This window comes from Engystomops pustulosus, chromosome 9 (genome assembly GCF_040894005.1).
Source record: "Engystomops pustulosus chromosome 9, aEngPut4.maternal, whole genome shotgun sequence".
NCBI lineage: Eukaryota > Metazoa > Chordata > Amphibia > Anura > Leptodactylidae > Engystomops > Engystomops pustulosus.
The window spans coordinates 86061508-86081033 of record NC_092419.1 but is presented as its reverse complement, the minus strand read 5'-3'; the positions used below and the strand labels follow the sequence as shown (position 1 = coordinate 86081033).

The following is a 19526-nucleotide window of genomic DNA, read 5'->3' as shown; positions in this document are numbered from 1 at the left end:
ATGTATTATGTCTGAGTTTTGTAACCAGTCATAATATTTGCCAATGTGTTCTTCCTTAGCTTCCTTTTTTAATTTGAAATGTTATTTCTAACAATGCAATCCAAACTCAATACCAGAGAAAAATCATTTAGCTAAATCTAGCAGCAATATGCTAATAAACAATAAACAGATGATATCCTAAGAGTAGTCCTCGAAAACATTAAATGACACTAGACACTTGGTGGGAGGTCCTGCAGTGTCCATGCAGAAATTGAAGTAGACAAATAGTGGGGAAATGGGAGGGGGAAGAAAAGGGGAGTAGTATGAAATTTATTAGCATATTAGAATGGAAAATTTTTAAAAAACTCATTAGAATTCCCAGGAAATGCCAAAGGAAGACAGACATGCTATCATGGTCCTATACCATCAACCCTTCTATGACACATACCACACCTACACATAGGGACAGTGCATACAAATGAGGGTCCTCGCTGGGACTGCCCTTGTGATGGCAGGAGTTACATTTAGGGACCAGGGAATGCTTGAGGGCATTAGGGTGAGCCAGCACTGGCATATGGTAAGATCCATCGTTTCAGTGGCTGGTTGACCAGCGGTGTACCAATGCTTGTGTGTACAGAAATATCATCCCTATATGTGAGGTTTTGGTGCAATATGGTGGAATTCAATTTGTTATTCTGACACATTTTAGATTTTTTTTACCAGTGATATTAGTAAAAGTTCTTAGCCAGTCACTTTGCTATAGCTTTAAAAGTTGATGTCCACTTTAAGCAGATTATAGCAAATAATTAATATCGTTTGTGTTATAAAAATTCTTACTTTTTCCAATATACTTTCTGTATCAATTCTTCACAATTTTCTCTGTCAATCTCTGCTTGCTTTACTGCTATAGGAAGCTTCTATGTTTACTTCCTGTAGATAAACACCGGTCCATGGTCATGTGATGTCACACAGGTGCTCGTCAGCATCACACAGATTTGATTACACTGTCTGTTATAACGAGAAGTGCACCTGTGTGACATCACATGACCAGGAACTGGAGTTTATTTACAGGAAGTAAATGATGAAGCTTCCTGTTGCTTGACACCAAGAAAACAACAAGCAGGGATCTTGGAAACAGTAAAGAATTGATACAGAAAGTTTATTGTAAAAATGTATAACTTTTCATTACACAAACAATGTCAATTCTTTTCTGGAATTTGTGAATTTAGGGAGTGTATTTGGACCTGCTGTAGTTGTTACCCACTGTTACTGTCCTCTCTATTGCCCTTCTTCCTGCATTTAGTCTCGGTTATGTGTTTGTGTGCATGGAGGGATGGCTTGTTTGCCAAGTTATTGCTTGGGGGGGGGGGGGCTAAATTTAGTACACCAGACCCTAGTATCTGTTAGTCCTTTTCCCAACTATCTGGAAAGGTCTTTGTGTTCAGGGAGAGAGAAATTGTTGCGTCTGGAGCTAGTCCAGGTAAGCTGACCATCACCCGCAGGCAGGGACTAGATTAGCCTTAGGCTACACTGAAGTGAACAGCCGGACGGCTACCATACATCCGTATTCTTCAATTGAATGGCCGCATTGTGCACCGTACTTTTTTTTAGTATTTTGTCAGCAGCCAATAGTCGGCCTTCCATCATTTGCCCGCACACTGTATTTTATATGTATACGGTACAGATACAGTGCCATATGGTGCAATACATTGCCATACTGTTGCAATACGTCCCGTATTTACGGCCAGCATACAGCCATATATACAGAACAGAAAAGACCATACGGTCGTGTGCACGAGGCCTTAGAGACAGTTTTCCCTTCCCTGTTTCCCAAGCTCTTACTGCTTTCTGGTAAAATGTGACAACAACCCCTTTAACTATGAAACTGCTATGAATATAAACATATTAGCTACTCTGTTGATGTATGAGCTTTTTCCACTACCACAAATTATCTAACTTTGCTCAATGTATCCTGTTTAGATAGTAATGATGTTGGTATCACATCATTATCTTTACTCATAATGTACAAGTGGCTATAAGTAAAAAAAAGAAATGTGCAAAGATAATAGTGGTATGTAGAGAGGGAGTATAATAAGGGCCCACTAAACATAGAATATAATATCTGTCTGCACCAGGATGTAAGATGCAAAATATCTGGCCTATACGGCTGTGTTCACATGTATTGATTTCAAATTGATAAATATTTTTTTTAATGGTTTCTGAGAATATGAGAACATTTGATCACCTCTTTAGGAAGGTTCTAGAATCTGAATATAGTGTAATTGCAGCTGTAGATATTGCCTGGCAAGGCAACAGTTAACTGGTGTATGTAATTATCTAATTATGTGTCTGTTATGAAAGCTGGAAGGTGATTGGAGAAGTGCTACCACCTGACCAGGGGGAGTATAAAAACCCCTGCTAGGTGCGAGCACATGGTCTGTCAGTGTCAGCCAGGAGACAGAGTAAGCAGCACACCTTCAGTGCTGCCACAGCCATCAATCCCAGGAACTTCTAGTGCCTCAGGTCTACTGCCTGGCACACAGGGCAAGTCCAGAGACTTAAGCCCAGAACTGCAGCTTCCACTACTATCAGGCTGCTTGCACCTTTCCTGTGGACCAACTCTCCATTACCTTTCCAGTTTAAGGAATCTGCTACCCATTTCTGGCCGTTGCCTGCTGTTCAATAAATAACTGTAAGTTGATTTGCACAACTTGCATCTGTCTGATTTCTGGATATGGCTGCTCACCACCACGGGCTACCCAGCCTCCATAACCCAGGGAGTCCCATAAACAGTTTAACATTCGATTTGAGGACCTTCTCCCTAACAGTGGCATGCCAGCCTTTTTCTGGGTTCTTTAACCCCCTCTGTATACAATTTAGAAAAACAACAGTGTGACGTGCACTTATCTTATATACTATGATATATAAGATTTTCATACATCTTTATTTAAATTCATATACCAAAATATAAAAAAAAATGGTTAAAAACACTTAAAAGTACATACAAGTGCACATTCTCATTCTAGCCAACTAAATATATCTGTGCAAAAGTAAGCAATGGTTGGTGAACTACCCCTCTCCTGTTATGACCTGGTGAGATAATACCTTGATATGCTGCTACTGCACAATAAACTGATCCATGCCATGTAACTCCTAACATCTAGGGCTGCTATACAATACCATACATCCAACACCGCAATCAATGTATATAATAATAAGGAGAGGATATCACCAGAGTATCAGGAGGGGGCTGGCTCCCCATGCGTTCCACCATCTAGCCTTGTGGCTTCTTCATGATAACAATGCCACACGGATGTGGCTATGTAGGAAACGCATATGCATGTGATGATGCGTATTGCCCAATGTGTTTCAAAATGCATTGTAAAAACATCATGTGAAACCTGTCACCAGGAATGTCTTTTTACAGCTGGTGTCAGGCTCCAACAGCCAATGCTATTTTAAAATGCCTTTGGCAGCATTTTGAATTATTTCAGTAGTTTATCCTAGTTTATTCAAATTACCTGGATCCCTGCAAGAAACATATGGTGAGTCCCCGGGAAGGGCCAGCTGCATCCTGTGTGCCTGTGTCTCCTCATTCATCCCATACTCCACACCATCCCATTCCCTCCCCAGTCTGCTCAATGCACATGGCAGGAAGGGGGAGAGGGAGCTGCATGAGTGTGGAGGAGAGGAGACTGACACAAGCAAACACAAGCTGCAGCTTCCTCTCCCCAGGGACTCACCACATGCCGCTGGCAGGGAGTCAGGTAATTAAACAATGATGTAGGGCTGCTGCTTTATTGTATCTGGCTAGTTTTAGAAAATAGGGGAGATTCCAGTTTAAAAAAAAAAAAAATAATTGTCATTAGAGACATGGCGCTTTTTTGCTATAAGATGCCAGAAATGCCTGATATTTGTGGGAAAGCCAATGGATTTTGTTTTTTTTTCCCCAGCTCAATAATACCAACTTGTAGCCTCCCCAGTGCCATCTATAGATGGTCATGTACTGGATTGTACCTGGCACCCTTGGTGGTGATGGGTATCAGCGTAAGATGGTTAGCGGTCCAGTGCTGTTCTCATCTAGCACCATGCTGGGGTAATGAGCAGAGGCATTAGCTTCATGGTGCCACTGTATGTGCCTAGGGCTACATCAACACTAAATATAGGCCTGGCAGTGACCATAAAGGGAACCTACCACCACAAATCTACCTATAAAGGTAGATTGGGTGGTAGGTGGATCAATGGGACGTGAGGATAGCCCTTTTAAGGGCTAATCCTCACGTCCCTGCACTTTTTTGATAACTTTTATTAGATATTTATTCAAATTTACTTATGCGGCTACTGGGGCGTGGAGTAGCCGCATATGAGATTACACGAGGCGGCTACTCCACGCCCCGGTAGCCACTTTACCCCTCCTACTCACCCATCTTCGGCGCGCAGCTCCGCGTAGCTGCGCACCCTCGTCCGAGGGCTATCCTCACGTCCCTTTGATCCACCTACCACCCAATCTACCTTTATAGGTAGATTTGTGGTGGTAGGTGCCCTTTAAGGTAGGCTTCCTTAAGTGTTTTTCAGAAGTTGGACAACCCCTTTTAGAGTATCCCTGGTTAGGCTGGTGGTCTAGGGTGGTGGAGGTTTCACCTTCATTTGTATCTTTATTGAGGGATGCAAACTCCAATTTATTTTGTCTTCCTCTTGCGTTTTCCAGGAATTATTTTCAAGCTAATTTGACCCCATGTCGGACTAAGATGCCTAGGGCCAACATGCAAACTCACTTCTTGTGGTCCACTACTATACAGCTACCCAGAAATATTGCATAATATTAGTACAGTGAGCGTACTCAACCATACACTACTCATGAGGGGCCTAGGAGGCCATCTTTCTCCAGGACCCAAACGTGGATAATAGAGATAATGCAATTTGCAGTTTGTAACACATCAAGGGAAAACTCAAAAAGGAAGAAAAGGTGCAATCCCCCGAGGACCCTGCTCAGCTGAACAAGTTGCACAGGAAACATACAACTTTGCAAATACACTGCATACATAACACCCAAACATTTTTTTTAATATAAAATACTGGGCTACTATGATTCCCCAAAAAAAGGAAGGTATGATAATAGTAGACAAGGTACAATGAAACTCAAAGGAACTTTAATCCAATAATTAGTGATGGGTGGATCCATTCTAAAGGTTGAAATCCTGTTTGGGTCTGGGTTGCTGGTATGATCACTGTTGTTAACTGTTTAAATGCCACTGGCAAAGTCGCCAGTGTCATTTAAACAATTGCGGCCACTCGTGAGCCAGCCACTGGCAGGTAAATGCCAGCTCATGTCCATTATTGGTGCCAGTACCAATTGCAGGTTTAATTGCACGGGAAAGTTAAGCCAAACCTGCCCCAAACTTCTAATAAAGTCTGGGGACGGGTCCTGAACACTAGTCATAATACTTGTCGATAACAAAAAAAAAGAGGCACAAAGACCTTTACAGCAGTTACAGTCTCTGGCAGGCAAATATAGTTTTCTGGGGTTAAAGTAGCTTAGTGGTTACAATTTCTGCAACGTGGGACGCTGGGAGGGAGTAAGTAAATGTTTACTTTTTTTAAGCAGCCCCCTTCCGGCCACCAATGTTTTTTTGTATGGTGTCGGACAACCCCATTAAGATTCTTAAACATTAGGCAGTGATACCAACTCCCTGGACTTCAGTTACAGCTGCTTTTTCCTTTCAGCTCATGTCAGTACCATGTGGCATCTCAATGCTACACTTGACACTCTACAAATAGCTCAATAACTATATCAGCAACACAAGGAGCACCAAGCAGCCTCTTCTATAACCTAGGATGGAGCCCGTGGGGTACCACACTGCTGCATCGGCACTGGTCACTAAAAACCAGTGTAACCCATGTACCTCTCTGAAAAACAAAGCATAAATTGCAAATAAACAGTTGACTGTAAAGAGCACACATCACCTTATCAGGACATAACACAGCAGAACATATCAACTGATAAATGTTAACCTCACACGGGTGATAATTGTCCAGAGCAATAATATCCACTTCAAATACACAGTTGGTAAGGAAGAAGAGCCCAGTATTTCAAGCATGTGAAGCTTAAGCATCTCCTTTGGTATTTGGTATTTAGTACATGTGTAAAAAAAAAAGTCTTATATTGAGATGACAATGCCAAATCTGCTTTTTCTACACAGTGAAGCCGGAAAGTAAATAAAGAAGAAACCTCGGAAACCAGAGGTCTACATAACTACTGGTATATACACTCACCGGCCACTTTATTAGGTACACCATGCTAGTAACGGGTTGGACCCCCTTTTGCCTTCAGAACTGCCTCAATTCTTCGTGGCATAGATTCAACAAGGTGCTGGAAGCATTCCTCAGAGATTTTGGTCCATATTGACATGATGGCATCACACAGTTGCCGCAGATTTGTCGGCTGCACATCCATGATGCGAATCTCCCGTTCCACCACATCCCAAAGATGCTCTATTGGATTGAGATCTGGTGACTCTGGAGGCCATTTGAGTACAGTGAACTCATTGTCATGTTCAAGAAACCAGTCTGAGATGATTCCAGCTTTATGACATGGCGCATTATCCTGCTGAAAGTAGCCATCAGATGTTGGGTACATTGTGGTCATAAAGGGATGGACATGGTCAGCAACAATACTCAGGTAGGCTGTGGCGTTGCAACGATGCTCAATTGGTACCAAGAGGCCCAAAGAGTGCCAAGAAAATATTCCCCACACCATGACACCACCACCACCAGCCTGAACCGTTGATACAAGGCAGGATGGATCCATGCTTTCATGTTGTTGACGCCAAATTCTGACCCTACCATCCGAATGTCGCAGCAGAAATTGAGACTCATCAGACCAGGCAACGTTTTTCCAATCTTCTACTGTCCAATTTCGATGAGCTTGTGCAAATTGTAGCCTCAGTTTCCTGTTCTTAGCTGAAAGGAGTGGCACCCGGTGTGGTCTTCTGCTGCTGTAGTCCATCTGCCTCAAAGTTCGACGTACTGTGCGTTCAAAGATGCTCTTCTGCCTACCTTGGTTGTAACGGGTGGCGATTTGAGTCACTGTTGCCTTTCTATCAGCTCGAACCAGTCTGCCCATTCTCCTCTGACCTCTGGCATCAAGAAGGCATTTCCGCCCAGAGAGCTGCCGCTCACTGGATGTTTTTTCTTTTTCGGACCATTCTCTGTAAACCCTAGAGATGGTTGTGCGTGAAAATCCCAGTAGATCAGCAGTTTCTGAAATACTCAGACCAGCCCTTCTGGCACCAACAACCATGCCACGTTCAAAGGCACTCAAATCACCTTTCTTCCCCATACTGATGCTCGGTTTGAACTGCAGGATATTGTCTTGACCATGTCTACATGCCTAAATGCACTGAGTTGCTGCCATGTGATTGGCTGATTAGAAATTAAGTGTTAACGAGCAGTTGGACAGGTGTACCTAATAAAGTGGCCAGTGAGTGTAAAAAAGTCATATATGCAGGTTTTTCTATCTGGGATGAAATCAGAATAAACCTTTCCTGTTTTGGGTCAATAAGAATTAAAAAAAATTATTTATACTTGCCAAATGCTGAATAATGAGAGAGTGATAATTATTTAAGGCAATTTTTATTACTTTCTTCAAAAGTTTACATACATTTCATTAGTATTTGTTACAGTTCCCCTTAATCTGTATGACTTGGGTTAAAGCGTTTTGGATATCCTTCCACAAGCTTCTCACAATAGTTGGTAGGATTTGGGCCCATCTTCAGATGTTGCTTCAGATTTCATGTGAGATATTGAGAAAAACATGCATATGTGTCTTTTTTATATTGTATTTGTAAACTTCTGGTTTCAGCTGTACATGTAAAATATAAAACTTAAATAGGTATTCCGGGAATATGAACGTCTGATACAAAAACCCATAATGCTATAAAAAAAAATAAATAAATAGAACAAATCTCAATGTCATTAATCACAAAAAGGAGCTTAACTAGTTTGCTTTTATAAATTGTATGGACTTTCTACAGTAGGTGGAGTTATCTCCAAGATGGCCACCACAGGATACTACAACTCCCATGAGCCCTCAGTTACAGCTCCTCCCTCTCATGCTCTGCTCTCAGTGATGATCTAATAGAGTTTCCTGCTCAGTTATCATAGCAATGATGTGTGTAACTACCTAAATGCATATTACCCCACTGTGGTGCCTCACCACAACGCTGGCCATATGGGATGTATCACATACTTTACTGATGTACCAGCCACCAGCCATCATAAATACCCCCATTTATCAGTATGGTCTGCCATGTTAACTAACCTGTCGATCAGTGGGGGCCTCAGTGATGAGCCTCCCACAGATCATAAAAACGAGGGTTCCGATGGGGTCCCAAGTTTCTGAGTCGGACCCCTCGTTGCTCCGTCAGAGTAATGGAGCCGACGGCTGCGCATGACCGTTCTGATCCATTAATCTCTATGGAGCTGATGGAGATCGCCGAGTGAAGAACTACATGTGGATTAACCCTTATATAACTGGTAATGAAAATCCACTGTATAATGTTTTATGCCTCTCTGTAATATTGTATATAAAATAATATAGACCTGTACAGAGAATGGCATACTGCCATGTAGTGCTACCCATCAAACTGTGCTAGAACACCGAGTTATCAGTACAAAAATATCTGTGGTTCCAGAAGACTGGAATATACGGTACTGCAGATCTACTGCTTCCAGGGAGTGCATGTACTAAGGGAGACAAGGCCATACACAAAAATGCCCTCTCCTAATGTTCCTATCACCCTCCTACTAATTAGCTCTGAACAAAGAGTCCCCGGTGATCAAAGTTCAGTACAATAACGTATGCAAACAGCTAAGATCTAGTACTGTAAAGTATTTATTTGTCAGATGCATTCTTGGAATTAACACAATAACCTCTGCATCTCGCCCGGTATCCATGGAAACTGTGCAGTCAGAATATATACCCACTTATATCTATACACTTAGACTGTATAAACATGTCGCTCTTCGCAGCACATCACTTGCAGCAGAAAACAAGAAATAATTATAGTTTGTGCTGTGCACCAGTTAGTTTATAGACACAGGAAAGCAGCTCTAACTCCAGTGCACAGACCTGCCAACAAAGGGACCCCCTAATCTTACAGTCTCACCCCATAGACCCCTAATCTTACAGTCTCACCCCATAGACCCCTAATCTTACAGTCTCACCCCATAGACCCCTAATCTTACAGTCTCACCGCCATAGACCCCTGATCTAACATTCTCACCAAGACCCCTAATCTAACAGTGTCATCGCCATAGACCCCTAATATAACAGTGTCACTGGCAAAGACCGCTTATGTTATGGTGTCATTGCCGTAGACCCCTAATATTATAGTGTCACCGCCATAGACCTCTAATCTAAAAGCGTCACGGCTATATACTGCTAACCTTACGGTGTCATTGCCGTAGATCCCTAATCTTACAGTGTCATCATCATAGACTTTTAATCTTACAATCTCACCCCATAGATCAATAATCTTACAGTGTCATTGACATAGACCCTAATCTTACAGTGTCATCGACGCTAATCTAACATTCTCAACTCCAAATGGACCTCTAATATAACGGTGTCGCCAATATAGACTTTTACAGTTTAACCCTACAGAAAGATATTACAGTTTCACTCTACGGACCCCTAATATTACAGTGTCACCACCATAGGCTCCTTATCCAACAGTTTCAACGCCATAGACCCCTACTCTAACATTCTCAATGTTATAGACCCCTAATCTTACAGTGCCACTGCCATAGACCCCTTATCTAACAGTACTCCATCATAGACTTCTCATCTTACAGTGTCACCCCCACAGATCCCTAATGTAACAGTGTCACCCCCATAGACCCCTAATCTAACAGTCTCACCCCATAGATCCTTAATCTTACAGACACTGCCACAGACTCCTAATCTAACAGTGTCAGCACCATTGACGCATAATCTAACATTGTGGTTAATTGGGTATATGAGCACCGTGACATCAGTATGGGGGTATGATGCTGATTACGATACTGTCACTTGACAAAATAGGGCAAGGTATGAAAATATATATAAGTATATGCCATCCTGGTGCTGGAGTTCTGTGTAATACAAATGTGCTTTTTGAGCGTTACTGACCCTATTTAGGTCAATAGGAGCTATATATAGTGAAACACAGAGGGGGTTGCTGCAATGGAAAAGCAGATGGAACCAGAAGAATATAAATATATTTCAGTTGTATTTAGAATAGGAAGCTTTCCTTGTTTCTTAATGATTAATAAATCAGGGGGTACACAGTATGTACATCATCACGTACAGTGCAGTCAGCATCCGTACATAAACCATTTGGGCAATTTTAAAAGTTATCCAGAAATTGTTTTGCTATTTTGCTTTTAGGCTATTATGATCTTTTACTTTTGGGGTTGTCAGTTTTTAAGTTGCTGTGGCATTTGATTGTGGTGATAATTCCTGCTGCACTTTTTGGATACATGGAAAGCACTAAACAAAATAATTTTGATGTAAAGCCTGCAGTTATCACATTCATTACTCTTAATTAAAATCATAACTCTGATTTCTAATCAATTCTAATGTACGTAATGTATATCCTAACACCTAACTGCCCCGTGAATGCAGAGTATATAAGGTTCTGTTATGTTGGAGGATTCTATTGCTCCTTTTTCCTAGTTAATACTGCAAAACCATCTCTGTATAGTAAAAGGACAATGCATTGAATCCAATGTAATGTTAATGAATACTGTGCAAATGTCTGCTAGTCTAGTTTTGGATAGGCAGGGAACATTTATAAGGAGCCTTTTGATATATCAATATCATAGTATATAAGGTTGGAAAAAAATGCAGGTCCATCAAATCTAATCTATAAGATTAAAACAAATGTATTTTCCCATAACCTGTGATCTTTTTGCTCTCAAGAATGGCATCCAGACTCTCTCCTCCTCAATAGCAACCATCCAGATGATTCCATAGTCTCAGTGCTCGTACAGCAAAGAATCCTGGTCTATGGTGATGGTAGAGCCACCTCTCCTGTAGGTGTAGAGGATGCCCCTGTCTATGGTGATGGTAGAACCACCTCTCCTCTAGGTGTAGAGGATGCCCCCTGTCTATGGTGATGGTAGAACCGCCTCTCCTCTAGGTGTAGAGGTTGCCTCCTGTCTATGGAGATGGTAGAACCCCCTGTCCTCTAGGTGTAGAGGATGCCCCCTGTCTATGGTGATGGTAGAATCTCCTCTGCTCTAGGTGTAGAGGAGGCCCCCTGTCTATGGTGATGGTAGAACCTCCTCTCCTCTAGTTGTAGAGGATGCCTCCTGTCTATGGTGATGGTAGAACCTCCTCTCCTCTAGGTTTAGAGGATGCCCCCTGTCTATGGTGATGGTAGAACTGCCTCTCCTCTAGGTGTAGAGGTTGCCTCCTGTCTATGGTGATGGTAGAACCGCCTCTCCTCTAGATGTAGAGGATGCCTCCTGTCTATGGTGATGGTAGAACCTCCTCTCCTCTAGGTGTAGAGGAGGCCCCCTGTCTATGGTGATGGTAGAACCTCCTCTCCTCTAGTTGTAGAGGATGCCCCTGTCTGTGGCGATCATAGAACTGCCTCTCTTCTAGATGTAGAGGATGCCCCCCTGTCTATGGTAGAACCTCCTCTCCTCTAGGTGTAGAGGATGCCTCCTGTCTATGGTGATGGTAGAACCTTCTCTCCTCTAGGTGTAGAGGATGCCCCCTGTCTATGGTGATGGTAGAACCGCCTCTCCTCTAGGTGTAGAGGATATCCCCTGTCTATGGTGATAGTAGAACCACCTCTCCTCTAGGTGTAGAGGATGCCCCCTGTCTATGGGGTTGGTAGAACCACCTCTCCTCTAGGTGTAGAGGATGCCCCCTGTCTATGGTGATGGTAGAAACACCTCTCCTCTAGGTGTAGAGGATGCCCCGGTCTATGGTGATGGCAGAACCACCTCTCCTCTAGATGTAGAGGATGCTCCCTGTCTATGGTGATGGTAGAGCTGCCTCTCTCTAGGTGTAGAGGATGTCTCCTGTCTATGGTGATGGTAGAACCTCCTCTCCTCTAAGTGTGGAGGATGCCCCCTGTCTATGGTTATGGTAGAACCTCCTCTCCTCTAGGTGTAGAGGATGTCCCCTGTCTATGGTGATGGTAGAATCGCCTCTCCTCTAAGTGTAGAGGATGCCCCCTGTCTATGGTGATGGTAGAACCTCCTCTCCTCTAGGTGTAGAGGATGTCCCCTGTCTATGGTTATGGTAGAACCTCCTCTCCTCTAGGTGTAGAGGATGTCCCCTGTCTATGGTTATGGTAGAACCTCCTCTCCTATAGGTGTAGAGGTTGCCTCCTGTCTATGGTGATGGTAGAACCACCTCTCCTCTAGATGTAGAGGATGCCCTCTGTCTATGGGGTTGGTAGAACCACCTCTCCTCTAGGTGTAGAGGATGCCCCCTGTCTATGGTGATGGTAGAACCACCTCTCCTCTAGATGTAGAGGATGCCCCCTGTCTATGGTGATGGTAGAACCTCCTCTCCTCTAGGTGTAGAGGATGCCCCCTGTCTATGGTGATGGTAGAACCGCCTCTCCTCTAGGTGTAGAGGTTGCCTCCTGTCTATGGTGATGGTAGAACCGCCTCTCCTCTAGGTGTAGAGGTTGCCTCCTGTCTATGGTGATGGTAGAACCACCTCTCCTCTAGATGTAGAGGATGCCCCCTGTCTATGGGGTTGCTAGAACCACCTCTCCTCTAGGTGTAAAGGATGCCCCCTGTCTATGGTGATGGTAGAAACACCTCTCCTCTAGATGTAGAGAATGCCCCCTGTCTATGGTGATGGTAGAACCACCTCTCCTCTAGATGTAGAGGATGCCCCCTGTCTATGGGGTTGGTAGAACCACCTCTCCTCTAGGTGTAGAGGATGCCCCCTGTCTATACTGATGGTAGAACCACCTCTCCTCTAGGTGTAGAGGATGCCCCCTGTCTATGGGGTTGGTAGAACCACCTTTCCTCTCGGTGTAGAGGATGCCCCCTGTCTATGGTGATGGTAGAACCACCTCTCCTCTAGATGTAGAGGATGCCCCCTGTCTATGGGGTTGGTAGAACCACCTCTCCTCTAGGTGTAGAAGATGCCCCCTGTCTATGGTGATGGTAGAACCTCCTCTCCTCTAGGTGTAGAGGATTCCCCCTGTCTATGGTGATGGTAGAACCACCTCTCCTCTAGATGTAGAGGATGCCCCCTGTCTATGGGGTTGGTAGAACCACCTCTCCTCTAGGTGTAGAGGATGCCCCCTGTGTATGGTGATGGTAGAACCCCCTCTCCTCTAGATGTAGAGGATGCCCCCTGTCTATGGGGTTGGTAGAACCTCCTCTCCTCTAGGTGTAGAGGTTGCCTCCTGTCTATGGTGATGGTAGAACCGCCTCTCCTCTAGGTGTGGAGGTTGCCTCCTGTCTATGGTGATGGTAGAACCACCTCTCCTCTAGATGTAGAGGATGCCCCCTGTCTATGGGGTTGGTAGAACCACCTTTCCTCTAGGTGTAGAGAATGCCCCTGTCTATGGTGATGGTAGAACCTCCTCTCCTCTAGATGTAGAGGATGCCCCCTGTCTATGGTGATGGTAGAACCGCCTCTCCTCTAGGTGTAGAGGTTGCCTCCTGTCTATGGTGATGGTAGAACCGCCTCTCCTCTAGGTGTAGAGGTTGCCTCCTGTCTATGGTGATGGTAGAACCACCTCTCCTCTAGGTGTAGAGGATGCCCCCTGTCTATGGGGTTGGTAGAACCACCTTTCCTCTAGGTGTAGAGAATGCCCCTGTCTATGGTGATGGCAGAACCACCTCTCCTCTAGGTGTAGAGGATGTCTCCTGTCTATGGTGATGGTAGAGCCGCCTCTCTCTAGGTGTAGAGGATGCCCCCTGTCTATGGTGATGGTAGAACCTCCTCTCCCCTAAGTGTAGAGGATGCCCCCTGTCTATGGTAATTGTAGAACCTCCTCTCCTCTAGGTGTAGAGGATGTCCCCTGTCTATGGTGATGGTAGAACTGCCTCTGCTCTAGGTGTAGAGGATGCCCCTTGTCTATGGTGATGGGAGAACCACCTCTCCTCTAGATTTAGAGGATAGTACTTTTTGTTTCTATGGCCCAAGTGCATTAAATGACATTTATCTACATTAAATGTTATTAGACTTTTTTTTCTTTACCAGCTTCCACAAATCCCTCTGTAATGCTATACTATCTGCCTCTGTATTAATTACTTTACACAGCTTAGTACCCCCTTCAAATATTGAAACGCTACTGTGTAAACCCTCAATGGGGTCATTAATAAAAATATAAAAAAAGAAATGGATCCAATTGACCCCTGTGGAACCCTACTAGTAACTTCAACCCAATCTGACAATTTGCCATTAATGATGACCCTCTATTTTCACGATATATATTACTTACCCAAATACACAAAATTTCTCCTAGTCCCAGCAGTCTCATTTTTGTACCAACACTGTAGCAAATGCCTTGGAAAAGACCAGATAAACAACATCCACAGCCTTCCTCAGGTCCAGTCTAGAACTTACCTCCTCATAGTAGCCAATCAGATTAGTCTGATCCTAATCCTAGTGAAATATAGCGCATGGACCAGGAGTCCTTAGAATGGACTGGTGATCGCGGCTACAACTATGTACGAATTGGCACATTATGGCATGGCTTATTAAGGAAATTACTTCCGTCAGGAAACATTAGGATCATCTATAAAACTTTGCTTTTGTCTTAGTTAACATGAAAATGGACTTTCTGTTATGTTTTCTGTTCACACCAACAATACAGAGATTATCAAACATAATGATCATGCTAGTCTATGTAATTATGCTGAGGTTTCTATGTTAACATAAGCAGTAATTATTTTGCTACATCTACATTCACAACTAGGACAGGTCATTACATCCAGTAGATTGTGAAAACAATACATCTATTATGAAATTCTCCTGTCATTGCTGTTATTCAGGAGAAAACAGGAAAAAAACATTAAAATATGCTGAAATATATTTATTTGGTAGATAAGTACACAGACCTATCAAGACCAAACTATAATCCTAAATTTTTTTATCCAAAGGATAAATTAAAAACCTTAAGACAGATGCCGATTGGCCCACAGTGGGGAAACAATTATTCCAAACTACAAAGAAGACAGTCAGGATATATCCCTTAATGTTCCCATTCCAAGAATCTAGTTCACATGATACATAACATATTTGTGCATTCAGGAAAGACATCCAGGTCCTTCAACCATCACAAGTTCACAACATCACAGTGAGTTCTAGGGTCTCACTGCTCTTACAGTAAAGAATCCCTATCTACGACAATGAGAAAAGTCTTTACTCTATGCTTAGAGGATTGTTACGGTCCTAGGTTACAATAAACCAAAGACTAACAGTAGGTCAGATACAAACTGAGTAAGCGGTGGTGAACTCACCCTGTGATGTCCCTAACTTCCTAAAGCAAATAAGCCACCCTGATAAGGGCAAACCTGCTATCAGTAACCTAACTAACGGACCCAGAGAGCTCCAAGTGGATAGGGAGCGCTTACTTTGTCTGGCTCTGGCTGCTGGATGGTGGAGAGGATGATGCCAGAGACAGACCAGCGTACACACAAGGACACAGAGGGACAACAACAGATACAGACAAAAAAGCGGAGTCAGACAGAACCAGGTCAAAACCAAGATGGCGGTAAAGGCAAATAATCAAATTGCAAGAGAGAGGTCAAGTAAACGTAGCAGAGGTCGGATACACAAAATAGCAAGGTAACAAAATGCATTAATAGGGAAAAGGTATGAGGAGACTTGTAGAGCAAGGTGTATTAGAACTGGGCAGGTATATAAAGGAATTCCTGGACACCGTCTCAAACAACTGACTGGATCAGCCATCCATTACTCTAGTAACTGGAAAGGGATGTGTTGTACAGAGCTGGATGTGGCGCAATCAATCACAAAACAGCAGCAACCTTAGCCACAGTTCACACACACACAAAACACAAAGGAATATTAACGCTTGCGGGCAGAGAAAGACTTTGGCATGGATGTTACCCAGTCCTTTTGCACTCTTTGAGATTATGTGTACTTTTCTTAGACACTCAACCATCAACCACCTTGATGATTTAGACAGCATTCACACTTCAACTTCAGGCTTTTCAGGCTGTTTGAAAGAGGCAATAGTAAAGAGTGCAGATCTTCTCATGTGATCATATTAGGAACATATTGGCTATATTTGCAAGCATGCTAACATGCTTCAAGAAAACCAACTTCCCCCCAAACCTCAATGGACTGAAGCAAAGTTATATAGAAGAGAGGGCCTCAGAACAACATATGTTATGTGATCTGGAAGATGAAATTCTAATCTTTATATGTCACCAAAGAATGTTTCTAGCTACTATAAAACTGATGATGGTGGCTTCTGAAGTAACTCCCCCTTGCAGCCTCTAAACTTGACTCTTTTCAGGCAAAATATGACTCTTCTCTGCTCATTTTGAAATGACTTTGGAGGCGTTTTTTCACAAATCTATACAGTATACTGTATATCAGTTCTATCAGCTTTCCAGCCTTCTGCCTGCAGAAAAGACTGCATTTTTATGGTGGTAAATGAAACAAATAATAAGACAATACTAATAAAGCAGTTTCCTACCAAAACAACAGATTATAACTGTGTGCCTCCTGTCATATACAGCATTAGGTTACACGCTGCACCGTGCATTTCCATCTGATTCCTGGAGCCTCTCCCGTTCCGTTTGTAGTGTTGGAACCAATCAGGAGAGAAGAGGAGACACTGCTGCTATGGTAACTACTGGGCTGCTTCTAAATTCATTCTGTCCAAATTACAACGTCCCACGGCCAGGAGACGTACAAAACTGCTGGAACTTCTCGGCATGTCTTCCTCACCCATAACAAATGCAGTCGCTGGATTATTATTATATGGATACATATTAATGCGTACTCGCCCGGCCGTAACCCAGGTGAGCACATGGCGGCGCGCAGGAGAGGAGGGGGGATGAGTGCTGCTCACCCCTCCCCTCTCCATAGGAAATAGCACCGCAAGGCCATAAACACTGCAAAATATACAGCATAGTCTATCTTTTCCCAGTGTACGGTACTACGCTGGGTCACCATAGGCACCTATGTATAAATATATGTCCCCACACGGCCCATGTGAATGGCTTCTAACAGTATAGTTATGTGTTCAGGTGCTGAATATTATGTAACATCCGGACCGTAATGTATGTGCTATCCTTTATACGCTGATAAATAAGTTCAATAGACTATAATAAACTCAGTGGTGCCGTGTCCATAATAATTAATAATTCCCTTATTTATATAGCGCACACAGATTATGCAGCGCCGCACAGAGCTTTCCAAATCAATCCTTGTCCCCAATGGGGATCACAATCTAATCGACCTTCCAGTATGTTTTGGAGTGTGGGAGGAAACCGGAGGACCCGGAGGGAACCCACGCAAACACGGAGAGAACTTACAAACTCTTTGCAGATGTTGACCCTGGGACTTGAACCCAGGACCCCAGCACAGAATAAGGCACATATCCACCTAAAGCTTGTCATGTTCCTTTGCTGCAGATTTATACGTCTTTATATTATATAATAGTAATAATAAATCTTTATTGATGCTGCACCATCATATTCCCGAATGATATTCAAATCATGGGGAACATATAGAAACAACATAAGGCAATACACAGAAATAACATGAAGAGATGATACAAAAGGAGAGAGTGCCCTGCTCACAAGAGCTTACGATCTATGAGGAGGACGGGTATCTAATGGCAGCCTAGCACTTCTATGTAAAATATGCTAGACATTGGCTATCACAGAGTGATGCTGTACCATCGCTATCTTTCCAAAGATATAGATAAACCAATAAGGCTTGGCCACATGCATCACATATATAGTAATGTATACAACAAGGAAGACTATATTACTGTATTACAATGGTGGTGTAAATGGAGCCAAGTTCTCCTGCAAAATCAACTAACCCTGGCAAGGATTGAGTGGAATAATCCATATACCCTATGTCTTATATCAATCCTTCCAGGTTAGTAATATTCTAGAAGACGGAGAGAAGCTTGAAGTATCGCTATGGCAACAAAACCTTGCACCCTTTACCTCCTGGTCTAGTGATGAAATTGATGAGCGAAACACATCTCTGCTGCTTACATGGATCTTGTTTTTAGAATAATAAGAATTATCTTTATTTCTAAAGCGCCATCATATCCCGTATCATGGGGGGGCAGATACAAATAAAATAAGAAGAATAGCAGGTTTACTATAGACAGGATTCATATGGTAATATTATAGCTATGGATGTGCAGAAATCTGGGATCAATAACTAAATATGAACATGAATACACTGCATAGAAGGGCGGCGGATTTTAGTGATATTCTGGGATTAGGCAAGTATTGCTGCTGCTTCCCCCAACTCTGCACATGGTGTGCGGGTTACATGGATATAGTCCATACTACTAAAATCTAAATAGTGTTTAGGCTAAGCCGTAAGAACCTCTTACCTTTGCCGCGTGTGATACTTGTTAACGCTTTATCCATCCTGTTTTTTTCTGATTCCAAGGTTTCCCTCACTTCTCCTAATCTCCTGCTCTTCTTGCAAACTGATCCTAGCTTCCAAAGATAGCTCCCCAAAAGGAGGATCCCTTCAGGAAAGACAGCTGTACATACCTCACCCTCCTGCGCTTACTGATACAGAGGGTGGATGAATGGACGGATAGATGGATGGATGGAGATATCAGGAGATGCTAAATAATGGACTAGAATATGTAGAACGGAAAGCAATGATTATGGTGGTCACTAGGAACATAGACCCTACAAATGAATGGCTACTGCTACGCTCCATTATTTTGGGTGAGTGTTTCCATTTGTCATAGGCAGAAATCCAGGGATCCTATAAATCCATGTGTCGCGTTGGACTCCTGTAGAGCCAGGCCCTTGATGAGACATCAGTTAGGATGAAGAGGTCATAGGCAGATCCTGCGTCCTCTGTACTGTACTTAGTGTGACTGTCTTCTGAACATCGCTCCTGCTTTGTGAGAGCAGCGAGAGGGATATTTCAGTCGTACGGAGAAAACATGGTGAGGGGGGGAGGAGAGGAAGAGAGCAGGAACTTGGTGTTTTATTAAACGTCTCTCCCTAACTATTGTTTCCCCCTCCCTATGTTTCCTTCCTTCACATAACGTAGTGCTTTCCTCCAGAGCGATAAAGCCTCATGCAGAGCTCAGCTTCAATATATGGTGAGGCAGATTTTTCCATATGATCAGGGGATTTAGAATGTGCTTTCCTGATGATATGTGAAGAAAATGAAGTTCTTTTGTCTAATAATAAATGAGAAGATTGTGTGGGGTTTTTTTTTAAACGGTGAATATTTTAAGATCCAAATTCTGTCCATTTTTTTCAGCAGGTTTTATCTAGATTTTCATTCAATCAATTACTGATCTTGAAAATCACAGTGATAAATC

General features: G+C 43.1%; 1 protein-coding gene across 3 annotated transcripts in view; it reads right to left on the bottom strand.

The window, feature by feature from the left end:
- Window positions 1-19526, bottom strand: part of NHSL2 (NHS like 2) — a 148279-nt gene that overhangs the window by 40281 nt on the left and 88472 nt on the right. Inside the window, exon 1 of one of the 3 annotated variants that reach the window (XM_072124483.1) lies at window positions 18567-19140. The exons of the other annotated variants lie outside the window; for them this stretch is intronic. Coding sequence (XP_071980584.1) covers window positions 18567-18603 — 37 coding nt within the window. The 5' untranslated portion in view covers window positions 18604-19140. Of the gene's footprint in view, window positions 1-18566; window positions 19141-19526 lie in introns of those variants that run through there. 3 annotated transcript variants of the gene reach the window in all.